This window comes from Schistocerca piceifrons, chromosome 2 (genome assembly GCF_021461385.2).
Source record: "Schistocerca piceifrons isolate TAMUIC-IGC-003096 chromosome 2, iqSchPice1.1, whole genome shotgun sequence".
NCBI classification, from domain to species: domain Eukaryota; kingdom Metazoa; phylum Arthropoda; class Insecta; order Orthoptera; family Acrididae; genus Schistocerca; species Schistocerca piceifrons.
Window position 1 is genome coordinate 709,693,482 of NC_060139.1, and position 13,673 is coordinate 709,707,154.

General features: G+C 43.0%; 1 protein-coding gene across 1 annotated transcript in view; it reads left to right on the forward strand.

Annotated features, from left to right (window-relative positions):
- Positions 1-275: 275 nt before the first annotated feature.
- Positions 276-13,673, forward strand: part of LOC124775778 (esterase FE4-like) — a 105,494-nt gene continuing 92,096 nt past the window's right edge. The window contains exon 1 of the mRNA XM_047250607.1: positions 276-416. Coding sequence (XP_047106563.1) covers positions 276-416 — 141 coding nt within the window. The remainder of the gene's footprint in view (positions 417-13,673) is intronic.

Consider the following 13,673-nt stretch of genomic DNA (forward strand, 5'->3'; position numbering starts at 1 on the left):
AACTATGGATAAGCGCAGCCGTGTAAGAAAATAGTAGTCGGGATGCTCAGGACGACAGTAGCAACAGGATGAATGCGAATGATGAGCCCGTAGAATACGTGGAAAACACGATGCTGAACTCAGTCGAACAAACGGAAGCAGTAAAAAGTAGCGTCGATCCAGTTTGTCACCAAGGGCAAGACATGGAGGATCTAAATAGCAAACAGAATAAATCCAGTATAGAGAAGGAAGGTGATGAACCCACCAATAACCAATTTAATAGTTTGGGAGTAGACATGGGGGCGCTCTTACAAAACATCCTGGGGCAGTTAGGCAAGATCGGCGAGATTCATAAATCTACAATAGAGGCTAATCAACTGACACAAAAGCGATTGGAGGCGAATGAGAAACGATTTGAGAAACTTGAAAACAATGTTGTGAGTAATCTGAAGGAATTTCAGACTACGTTGTGTGAAGAAATAGCCACAGAGTTACGGAAATCGGTCAGTGTTGTGGAGCAACGTATCGGGCACGTGAAAAATGAACAGCTGGGACTGAAAACGTGGTCGAACAGCAGGCGCGGATCATAACGGAGAAATTCCAGGCTTTGGAAATTCAGGCGGAAAGGGACTGCGCGGAGTTATTGTCTAAGATGCAGGTAGAGGGCGAGCAGTGTACGGAAGCCATTAAGACCCAAGTGGACCTCAATAGCACCGCGATTAGTGCTGTCCAAGACGAGTTTGGGGCGAAGCAAACAGGTAAACGCCTCTGAAACCGAGGATATAAGAAATGAGCTCGCGAAGGTCGCAGAAATGGTAGGGAACTGTTCGGCGGCAGGTACTAACGAAAACACGGAAGAGGTGCGATCCTTGCTGAAGTTCCAGAATGGACAATATTTAATAAACCAAAAGCAAGCGGTAGTAACCAGTGATTTAGTTCAACGTGCAGGGGACCTTGAAACACGCGTTGAACGTAATCGGAAAGTGCCCGGACGTAATAAAACACACGAAAGTGCGGAGAAAGACTCTGGGCGCGAGGACGGATGGAACAGTAGCGAAAACGAGGGCGCAGGAAACTCATGGGGGCGAGCAATGAATTTACGCGGGCGTTCTCCGTGAAGAGCAAGGGAGCATGTGGATTTCAAACACATTCTTTCGCTGAGAAAGTTCGATGTGTTCAGCAACGCAAGTGATGGGATCCACCTCGTTGCTTAGACACAGCAATTTGAGTTTGCGCTACCTCCGTCGTGGCCCAGCACGCACAAAAGGGAATTTATGTGAAGTTTTTTAGCAGGGGAACCCCCGCAAGAATGAGAACCGTGGCGCGTAGTTGTGGTTCGGTACGCGAATTCAAGGCAGCTTTCCTTGCGGCCTATTGGTCAGAAGCCACACAGGACAGGATAAAACATAAAATATTCATGATACCTTTCCTAAGAAACTCAGGTTTCACGAGCGCAGCTCAGCTCTTTGATCATATGGTACTGGCGAATCAGTATCTGTATGAACCTTTTGGACCAGCAGAGCTGATCCGAATTTGCTTAACTAAACTGCCGGCACATATGCGCCACATCGTCCTTGCTGCGAGATGCAAAGATGATGTGGAGGCCTTCAAAGGAATTCTACAGGAACTTGAGGACGACTAGGAAGGGAATACATCTAATTATGCGGACGAGGGGGCGCCAACGGACCCGATCACGGTATGATACTCGACAGAATAGAAACAATAATAACGGGTGTCAAAACTTCGGGGATAACAGGAACAATGGGTTCAATAGGAACCGACAATTTGGTAATGAGAGAGTATATGGACATCATGTTACGAACGCCGGAAATGGTGGAAATCGTGACCAAGAATCAAGAAAGCAACCTGGCAGAAAACCCGATCTACACCTACATCTACATTTATACTCCGCAAGCCACCCAACGGTGTGTGGCGGAGGGCACTTTACGTGCCACTGTCATTATCTCCCTTTCCTGTTCCAGTCACGTATGGTTCGCGGGAAGAACGACTGTCTGAAAGCCACCGTGCGCGCTCTAATCTCTCTAATTTTACATTCGTGATCTCCTCGGGAGGTATAAGTAGGGGGAAGCAATATATTCCATATCTCATCCAGAAACGCACCCTCTCGAAACCTGGCGAGCAAGCTACACCGCGATGCAGAGCGCCTCTCTTGCAGAGTGCCACTTGAGTTTACTAAACATCTCCGTAACGCTATCACGGTTACAAAATAACCCTGTGACGAAACGCGCCGCTCTTCTTTGGATCTTCTCTATCTCCTCCGTCAACCCGATCTGGTACGGATCCCACACTGATGAGCAATACTCAAGTATAGGTCGAACGAGTGTTTTGTAAGCCACCTCCTTTGTTAATGGACTACATTTTCTAAGGACTCTCCCAATGAATCCCAACCTGGTACCCGCCTTACCAACAATTAATTTTATATGATCATTCCACTTCAAATCGTTCCGCACTCATACTCCCAGATATTTTACAGAAGTAACTGCTACCAGTGTTTGTACCGCTATCATATATCATACAATAAAGGATCCTTCTTTCTATGTATTCGCAATACATTACATTTGTCTATGTTAAGGGTCAGTTGCCACTCCCTGCACCAAGTGCCTATCCACTGCAGATCTTCCCGCATTTCGCTACAATTTTCTAATGCTGCAACTTCTCTGTATACTACAGCATCATCCACGAAAAGCCGCATGGAACTTCCGACAATATCTACTAGGTCATTTATATATATTGTGAAAAGCAATGGTCCTATAACACTCCCCTGTGGCACGCCAGAGGTTACTTTAACGTCTGTAGACGTCTCTCCATTGATAACAACATGCTGTGATCTGTTTGCTAAAAACTCTTCAATCCAGCCACACAGCTGGTCTGATATTCCGTAGGCTCTTACGTTGTTTATCAGGCGACAGTGCGGAACTGTATCGAACGCCTTCCGGAAGTCAAGAAAAATAGCATCTACCTGGGAGCCTGTATCTAATATTTTCTGGGTCTCATGAACAAATAAACCGAGTTGGGTCTCACACGATCGCTGTTTCCGGAATCCATGTTGATTCCTACAGAGTAGATTCTGGGTTTCCAAAAACGACATGATACTCGAGCAAAAAACATGTTCTAAAATTCTACAACAGATCGACGTCAGAAATATAGGTCTATAGTTTTGCGCATCTGCTCGACGACCCTTCTTGAAGACTGGGACTACCTGTGCTCTTTTCCAATCATTTGGAACCTTCCGTTCCTCTAGAGACTTGCGGTACACGGCTGTTAGAAAGGGGGCAAGTTCTTTCGCGTACTCTGTGTAGAATCGAATTGGTATCCCGTCAGGTCCAGTGGACTTTCCTCTGTAGAGTGATTCCAGTTGCTTTTCTATTTCTTGGGCACTTATTTCGATGTCAGCCATTTTTTCGTTTGTGCGAGGATTTAGAGAAGTAACTGCAGTACGGTCTTCTTCTGTGAAACAGCTTTGGAAAAAGGTGTTTAGTATTTCAGCTTTACGCGTGTCATCCTCTGTTTCAATGCCATCATCATCCCGGAGTGTCTGGATATGCTGTTTCGAGCCACTTACTGATTTAACGTAAGACCAGAACTTCCTAGGATTTTCTGTCAAGTCGGTACATAGAATTTTACTTTCGAATTCACTGAACGCTCCACGCATAGCCCTCCTTACGCTAACTTTGACATCGTTTAGCTTTTGTTTGTCTGAGAGGTTTTGGCTGCGTTTAAACTTGGACTGAAGCTCTCTTTGCTTTCACAGTAGTTTCCTAACTTTGTTGTTGTACCACGGTGGGTTTTTCCCGTCCCTCACAGTTTTACTCGGCACGTAACTGTCTAAAACGCATTTTACGATTGCCTTCAACTTTTTCCATAAACACTCAACATTGTCAGTGTCGGAACAGAAATTTTCGTTTTGATCTGTTAGGTAGTCTGAAATCTGCCTTCTATTACCCTTGCTAAACAGATAAACCTTCCTCCCTTTTTTTATATTCCTATTAACTTCCATATTCAGGGATGCTGCAACGGCCTTATGATCACTGATTCCCTGTTCTGCACGTACAGAGTCGAAAAGCTCGGGTCTGTTTGTTATCAGTAGGTCCAAGATGTTATCTCCACGAGTCGGTTCTCCGTTTAATTGTTCGAGGTAATTTTCGGATAGTGCACTCAGTATAATGTCACTCCTAAACACCTGAGTGTCCCAGTCTATATTTGGTAAATTGAAATCTCCACCTAAGACTATAACATGCTGAGAAAATTTATGTGAAATGTATTCCAAATTTTCTCTCAGTTGTTCTGCCACTAATGCTGCTGAGTCGGGAGGTCGGTAAAAGGAGGCAATTATTAACCTAGCTCGGTTGTTGAGTGTAACCTCCACCCATAATAATTCACAGGAACTATCCACTTCTACTTCACTACAGGATAAACTACTACTAACAGCGACGAACACTCCACCACCGGTTGCATGCAATCTATCCTTTCTAAACACCGTCTGTAACTTTGTAAAAATTTCGGCAGAATTTATCTCTGGCTTCAGCCAACTTTCTGTACCTATAACGATTTCAGCTTCGGTGCTTTCTATCAGCGCTTGAAGTTCCGGTATTTTACCAACACAGCTTCGACAGTTTACAATTACAATACCGATTGCTGCTTGGTCCCCGCATGTCCTGACTTTTCCCCGCACCCGTTGAGGCTGTTGCCCTTTCTGTACTTGTCCAAGGCCATCTAACCTAAAAAACCGACAAGCCCACGCCACACAACCCCTGCTACCCGTGTAGCCGCTTGTTGCGTGTAGTGGACTCCTGACCTATCCAGCGGAACCCGAAACCCCACCACCCTATGGCGCAAGTCGAGGAATCTGCAGCCCAAACGGTCCCAGAACCGTCTCAGCCGCTGATTCAGACCCTCCACTCGGCTCTGTACCAAAGGTCCGCAGTCAGTCCTGTCGACGATGCTGCAGATGGTGAGCTCTGCTTTCATCCTGCTAGCGAGACTGGCAGTCTTCACCAAACCAGATAGCCGCCGAAAGCCAGAGAGGATACCCTCCGATCCATAGCGACACACATCATTGGTGCCGACATGAGCGACCACCTGCAGATGGGTGCACTCTGTACCCCTCATGGCATCCGGAAGGACCCTTTCCACATCCGGAATGACTCCCCCCGGTATGCACACGGAGTGCACATTGGTTTTCTTCCCCTCTCTTGCTGCCATATCCCTAAGGGATACGATGCGAATAGGAATGGGGATGCGCGAATACCACGAGGGGTGGAAATTACGCCGTCGAATCCCGCACACAATCACGGAACTGAAAATGAGAGGCAAGAACTTTGACTCGAAACCGGCGCAGAACGGAGCGAAACTGCAAATAGGACGGACACAAGCATTTTGTACTTGGGGAACGAAGACCTACGGGAAGAGTTATTACAAGAGGCTCCAGACAGATAAGTGGCGGTAATTACTCCCGTTGAAACGATTTCAATTGGTGAATTGAAATTAAGATGCATTCTGGACACAGGGAGTCCATATTCAATTATTGGCAAAGACACATTCAGGCATTGCGAGGAGAGGGGAAATTGGCCCATTCTACCGGTGCGAGGGACGAGAGTAGGAGGAGCGACTCATGGGAAAAGCTTGGAAATCAAACGGCGAGCTCGGATTAACTTCACATGCCAAGGTTACGAGTATGAATTTAATTTTTATATTGTACCCCTGACGCGGGTGGCGGTCATTCTGGGGACCGATTTTATGTGTGCACATGATGCAAGAATTAACGTTAGTGGTGGATTTATGACAGTGGAGGTTCATGGTAACCCCGTCAGTTTAAATATTGATGAGCGCGCGAGAGTGAAACAAGCTGCCTGAGATTTTCCATTTGCACCGAATCGCAACCCGAACTCGAGTTCAACGTCAACCTGATTGATGGACCGGTTTCGATGTTCTCTGAACAGTGTCAGGATGATAGTTTTGGCAATATTCTGAACGAAAGAATATCCTGTTCCGAAAATGCGGGTGGGGAACGTGAAGCGTTGCGTCGGATTATATCAAACGACGCAAGTGTATTTGTAAAAGGGTTACATCACATATCCAATGCGAAACTAAATGTGTAATAAAGTTCCACGACAATGAATCATTGTGAGGTAATGAAGAAGTGTTGCATATAAAAATGTAACTGTATGTGTAATTGTTGTTTCTGTCTCCAACTTATGTTAAAGGTAGCTTTCCTACAAGCAGGCTGTCGAGGCAGCAAGTAATACGGCAAGTATTTGGTGACAGAGAGTAACAAATTTAAACTTATTTTGTTTTATTAGTATGCCAATCAACAGTTTATTGCAAATGAGTAAATGAATGTAGTAGCTTTAGAGAATATATTAATGAGTTAAAATAATGACATGTGGTAATAACAATTTTTTTTTTAACAGGAAGTTTTTTATGTAAGTTTTACCAGTGAAATAATGTAAGACTTATATGTATGTTTAAATGAGCGCAAATCAACAATGTCACTCGATACCAGGAACCAGAGTCACCACATCCACAGGGAAAGGGCACACCACGAGCCTGGATAGTGGTGGTATTCAGTATCATGCATGTATCGCAAATGGAATAGATTAGCAGAAGTGCTCTGTGGAATAACAAGTAGATTTTGGTTGTGATTTGATGTAGATAGTAGTTAAAAGTGATGTGGATAGTAGTTAAAAGTAGATAGTGGGTATTGGAATATCACTAATCAATTTCCTTGTGTTGTCTATATCCCTACAAAAAGGTGATCACAACCATATTGACAGAGCTCAAACATTTCTCTTTTAGATTGTTGTTTTTTTGTGAATAATGTATATTTACTGAGTTATATAAGTAAGATTCAATTGTTGTGTGAGCACAAGCTCATGTGTAATTGACATTGTATAATTCACCTTATCTGTGGTGAGGTACTCGTGTTTAAGCAAATCAGTGCATTACACACTTGACAAAATTTCTTTAATGGGCCCACTGAATAACAGGTTAAAAAATCTTTTAACGTGATAAATTGTAGACTTGTTATAAGATTTTTTTGCGTTTGGTGCAAGTAAACATTAAACTACTAGTACATTAGAATCCTATATCATTTTATTTGTATTTCCGACAAAATTGACAATCAGGGGTCAAGACTATATCGGAGTAGGAACTTGATAAATGTTACTGTAAGAAGTCCTACTGGACCACTCAAGTTTCATATTTTAAAGATGTTTGTAAGGAACAACGTCAAATGATGGAGTATCGAGACGGAAGTTATTGAATAAACAATTTACTGTTTGCCCAAACTTTTGTCAGTGCAGAATTGTTTGGGTGGAGCACCGGGACGAGTGGCGCGGAAAGTGACAGTGGGTGCCCGGCAGCGGAAGACAGCGGGCCCGGAGAATACTTCGGCCAGCTGGCGGCCTGGCGTGGCTGAAGGAAGAGGGGCAGCTACCCCTACCTTCCGGAGGAAGAGGGGCAGCTACCCCTACCTTCCGCTCCTACCGCACAACCCGGCCGGTGAATCAACCAGACGCAGTCCGTGCGTGCGCCAGCTGCATAGCGGGACCAATGCAGTCGGCCTGGCGGCGTGAACACAAATAGTGGATGACAGGCTCTGTGGAAGGACGGGGAAGGTACAAAATAGCCGATGTCCTCTGCTGCCTAGGATGGCGTGCAGAAGAGCCATTTAGCGCCATACTTGCCCGAGGACATCTTACCCACCACATTGTCACTTGATAGTTCGGGAGTAGCCGCTCCTAGATTTTCGTGGCACAACACACTGGTCGATGTTCTGTGCTGCAGACGGTGGTACAAACAAGAGACAATCAGTGTCGCTCTCGTGCAAAAGCATCCACATGACCAAAAACCAGCTGTAGCCACAAGAAAATTATCAAACATTGCCAATACGGAGGACGATATGATCGTCACAAGTGGAAGCTGCGACAACAAATTACCACTTGTCGCTTCTCGGAGACGGTAGAAGCTGGGCAAATTCTCACGGATGTTGCTGAGTAAGGAGAACAATTAAAGTCGTCGGTATAAAAGACAATTGGACACACCACTGCGAATTAGTTCGACAAGTTGCCTCCATCTCTATGTAAACACAAAGAACTGTGATTGTGCAGTGCAAATATCCGTATGACAAGTGATTTATGTAAACAAGTGTGCAATTTTTTTAGCATTTTCTGTCACATCCATCGTTCTAGTGAAAGAAAGAGTACTTTCACAAATCATTAGTTAAACATTTTTAGGAGTTTCCTTTTTAAGGAACCAAGGTTTCAAATTATGTTTTTTACAAAGACTCATGTTTCTTAATTTTATGATAATAAACTCACACTTTAGTTACACATTAGAACCTTGTTTACATGATCTACTGTTCCCATTATATACTATGTAATATTATGTCACAATATTGTATATTTTTTTCTATTATGACTCTTGTATATTATACAAGATTACGTCCAAGTACTGTGTTTTCATGAACTATTTTTCTTTATTATTATTTTGTATATTGTGTAACATTGTACCTATGTAGTGGGTTTGTCTAGTACTATAGTAGATTTAATTCGTATACTAGGTAACATTATGCGTATAATTCATGTTTAAATGGCGTGTATTATCAATTGTTGTGGTGCTTTGCCTATAAATGCTTGTTTCATTGCCGACCAAATGAGGTCAACAGTAAATTCAGTAAATTAGTACCACAAGTAAATTACATTATAAATTTTAAAATTTCTTTTCCTATTTTGGTGGTGGTACTTTGCCTGTAACTGCTTGTTTCATTGCCGATCGAATGAGGTCAACAGTATATTCAGTAAATTAGTACCACAAGTAACTTTCTGCGTACATTTTAAAAATTCTTTATTAAGTAAATATGATAATTCATAAGATGTCCTGTTATGTACACTGTCTTGGGTCACACGCACACACCATTTTTGCTGTGGTACTTTGCCTATACTGCTTGTTTCATAGCCGACCGAATGAGGTCAATAGTTAATTCAGTAAATTAGTACCACAAGTTAATTCACAATATAATTATTTTAGCATAAACTTGTAATTATCCTTATGTTTCTGATTTCTGGTTGCCTGAACTCATACGTTTTTGTTTATGAAATTTAAGAGATGAAAAGTCTATTGGGCAACGTCATAGCATGACAATAACGTTCCCGGCACAGTCTTTTTGGGGGGGTTCGGTGTGATGAAACGTCTCTGTGAAGACGTTTCATAAGACGCTTGACGAATTCAGTACAACTTATTCACTTTACTACCGGATTTTAGCTCAATTCATTAACTCTTCCAGAAAGACTGAGTAGTTAAATAGGGCCTATTGATTATTATATGCGTGTTTTCATGTGTGGTTTCGGTTTTGTTTTGTGGAAATTGCTGAATTGGTCATCGTGTGCTGGGAGCAGACAATGTTGCTTCTCGTTCGAAGGAAAGCACAGGATGAATAACTTAGGTTTCTGATATCTGAACAGAGAGGTATACCCCTCTTAGTCGAAGGCTGTGTCGAAGGCTGGTTTTGTGTGTGAGGCTGGTGACGGAGAGGTACCCCTCTGGTAGCTTCCGCTGCACTGGGAGCTAGGTAATCTCGAAAGAGGAAGCGGCACTCTTCGGTGGACGCTTGGTGAGTACGAATCGTAGCTCTTAAGGGGGGTTTCAGGTGATAGGAAGCAGGTTGAGTTAGGACTTTGTTATGTTTAACTGGTGAAATACTTAAGAACTTCAGCTTAACTGAAGCGTGTGAAGCGAGATTTTTTTAAATTATTTTTAATCTTATATTTTGTGTGTCGATTTTGTGCCACGGGTTTGGTAATCAATGACCCTTCTGGTCCACCACAACACTGCAGTAGGCTTTATTTCAACAGTTTGCTTGTTTAATGAGCTACAATTTGTGCAAGAATATCTGTTCTTTCGTGCGCTTTCTACAAAGCAGCACAACAGTTTGAGTCAGAATGCACCACGTGCTCTAGTTCGGCCGTTTGCAAGCAGCAGACGCAGTAAATATATTAAATAATTATCGCACCGGCTTGTGTATTGGTTAAACCTCTGTCCATAATCGTGCATGCGTAGAATCGTAATGCAAATCTCACTTAGACGGTTTTATGGTATTAATGCAAAGGAGATGATAGTATAATTGTCTCCCATCCACGTTTTTTGTGTTTCTTCTTGCTGTAGTTAATTGTGCTCTGTTTCATTCTCACGTAATTCTTACTTAAATATTTCGAGTCAGGCACCAGTTATGTGTAGTTAGAATGTGCAACCAAATATTTAGTTACAATAAATAATGTACGTGAAAGATAAATTCTTTGGTGTCGATCTAACCCCCTTACTCCGATTTCCAATCCTGAATTAATCAAGTTGCTTCATGCACGACATGGAGTGCAATTTATCTGCCTGCTTAAAGAAATTTGCGTACTTGTGATTAAATTATTAAAGTAATTAAACTAATAATTTTCCAGCTCCTTTTTTTTCTAAATAGTTAGGAAGGGCTTGGGCTGGTGATGACCCTGAATTCCTGAATTTTTATCATTATTTGTGTGAGAGAAGCAGCTAGAAATGCGAGATAACGTATATGGCTCGATGAGCAATGTCGTAAAGATAGTAATACGTTACAAAATTTTGAGGAAGATGAGGAGGTGATACAAGCAGTGAAGCATTGGCTCCGCCACCAGAAGAAGTACTGGTACTGACACGGCAGACACGCCCTTGTTTCGTGCTGGAGGAAGGCCATAGAACTGGATGGAGATTGCGTGAAAAACAAGGTGTCTAAATAAATCACCATTCTTTCGTGTGTGTAATTCTCATTATGTTCAACAGTGAACTGTTGAAAAAAAAAATGCGGTTCATTACTTTCTGGGAAACCCTCGTATACACCCTCAATCACCCTCCCTGTATCACCCGTTCTTATCATTAGTAGTAGTAGTAGTAGTAGTAGTAGTAGTATTGATTTTGATGGATGCAGCTATACTTCACTTCGAAAGAGAACGAGGAGAAAGTGATATGTACATTTTCGGTGCCTCATACATTGAGGTACCACCCAAGCCCTGCTGGACGAAAATGCACACGAAGGAGCAGCAATGTCTTATGAGGGAGTAAGCACCACAATCAATGGGCAAAGGTGATTGACGGTCTTATTGCTGTTTACAGTAGCATCACCATGGCTCTGGTAGCATTCCTCTTGCACAAAGAAGTCCTGGTCTGATGTCAGATACGTTACTCATGTATATGATAATATAGCAATTTCGTCTCTCCAGTACACCCCCATCACACAATTAAAGGTGATGTATGTGGCATCGGTCCATTCCCCTAGAGAACACTCTAGGGAATGGCTTAAGTCTGATAAACGCATTAAATCATCTCCTTAATACTTAAGGAATAACATTGTTTGTGAGAACCAATCATAGTTCGGTAAATCTATATCCGACTGCATGTGTGAGACAGACTGGCATAAGTACGTTTCACCTTCTTTAATACAGTGTCTCTATGTAATTCATATGTCGCCTCTGTTGAAGTATGTGTTACGCAAACCCACGCAGTTTACAGGGTGAGGGGAAGGGTTAAATGTGAATGCAGCCAGAGCATAATTTTTAAGCTTTCTCGGTCACGAGCGTCTGGGTAGACCGTGTAAAGTACTTGATTTGAGTGACTGGGCACATTCGAGTACAGTGCTATACTATACGGTCCGACTAATGTGCTGTTCTGTCTTGTACATAAGAATAATACTGCCGAAGGACTGTCTCCATCCATACAACGGACATCTAGTGCAAGAAGTAGTGGAATTGGGATGATTATGTGTTGTCCTTAGCGTAAGTTCTTTTAAGTTGAATGAAGTAGTAGAGAATTCAAGACTTCAAAATGGTTCAAATGGCTCTGAGCACTATGGGACTAAACATCTGTGGTCATCAGTCCCCTAGAACTTAGAACTACTTAAACCTAACTAAGGACATCACACACATCCATATCCGAGGCAGGATTCGAACCTGCGACCGTACCGGTCACGTGGTTCCAGACTGAAGCGCCTAGAACCGCACGGCCACACCGGCCGGCCCGAGACTTCGCTATTGGTAAGATCTATGCATAGTCTCTAGAAGTATGTTTGCAGAGCTGTCGGCGGCGGGCGGTTGTGGATCGATTGCATAACTTGCTACCTGTTCGTGTATAATTACGTTGCCAGGGTATAGGGAGGGGAAACTCTCAAGTTCCAGGATGTCAACTAACGAATAATTTATTACTAGAATAAAAAAGTACCCGAAATCTTAAGTTTGTTGGTGTCCTGACAGGGTTGTGGGGACGTATCAGAGTTGAAAGTAGCGAAACTCATCCAATAAGAGCATAAAGATCAGGACAGCAGCAGAAATCAACTCTGTACACAGGTCAGCTCCCTGTTCCAGACGCCTACACGCTATACTGGAAGACAGAGGAACGTGTTGAATCGTGTTAGACCTTGAGTTTCCATCACGTGCGCCGATTCGTGAGTCTGCAAAAAAGCTCTCTGATGTGATCTAGCAGTACATGAATTTATTTCCGGACTACGAGTTTCCAATCTGCACCACTACTTATATCTAATCTAGGTATGAGGTGAGTGTTACTATACTTTTCATGATATTCCTGTCCAAAATGCATGCATTTAAATCATGGAGAAGAGAGAAATTCTTAGAGTTTTTTAGCAGATATCTTCGTATAAACTGAAAAAAAGCATGGGTATGTCGACAATATGACCACATACACACACACACACACACACACACACACACACACACACACACACACACATATATATATGTATATATGTGTGTGTGTGTGTGTGTGTGTGTGTGTGTGTGTGTGTGTGTGTGTGTGTGTATGGAAAAATACCGAAACAATTACATAAAATCGCTAAAAATCGAGAAAATCCTGGTATAATTACGACAAACTGATAGACGATAAGTAAAATTGAGGGAAATACACTACGTGATCAAATGATCAAAAGTATCCGGACACCTGGCTGAAAATGACTTACAAGTTCATGACGCCCTCCACCAGTAATGCTGGAATTCAATATAGTGTTATCCCACCCTTAGCCTCGATCACAGTTTCCACTCTCGCAGGCATACGTTCAATCATGTGTTGGAAGGTTTCTTGGTGAATGGCAGCCCATTCTTCACGGAGTGCTGCACTGAGGAGAGGTATCCACGAAGACGGCGTCCCAAAACATCCAGAAGCTGTTCTTTAGGATTCAGGTCAGGACTCTGTGCACGACAGTCCATTACAGGGATGTTACTGTCGTGTAACCACTCCGCCGCAGGCCATACATTATGAAGAAGTGCTCGATTGTGTTGAAAGATGCAGCTGTCATTCCCGAATTGCTCTTCAACAGTGGGAAGCAATAAGGTGCTTAAAACATCAATATTGGCCTGTGCTGTGATAGTGCCACGCAAAACACAAGGGGTGCAAGCCCCCTTCATGAGAAACACGACCACACCATAACACAACAGCCATCGAATTTTATTATTGGCATTACACACGCTGGCAGATGACGTTCACCTGGCATTCGCAATATCCACTCCCTGCCATCGGATCACCACATTGTGTACCGTGATTCATCACTCGACACAACATGTTTCCACTGTTCAGTCGTCCAATGTTTACAATCCTTACACCAAGCGAGGCGTCCTGTGGCATTTACCGGCGTGATGTGTAGCTTATGA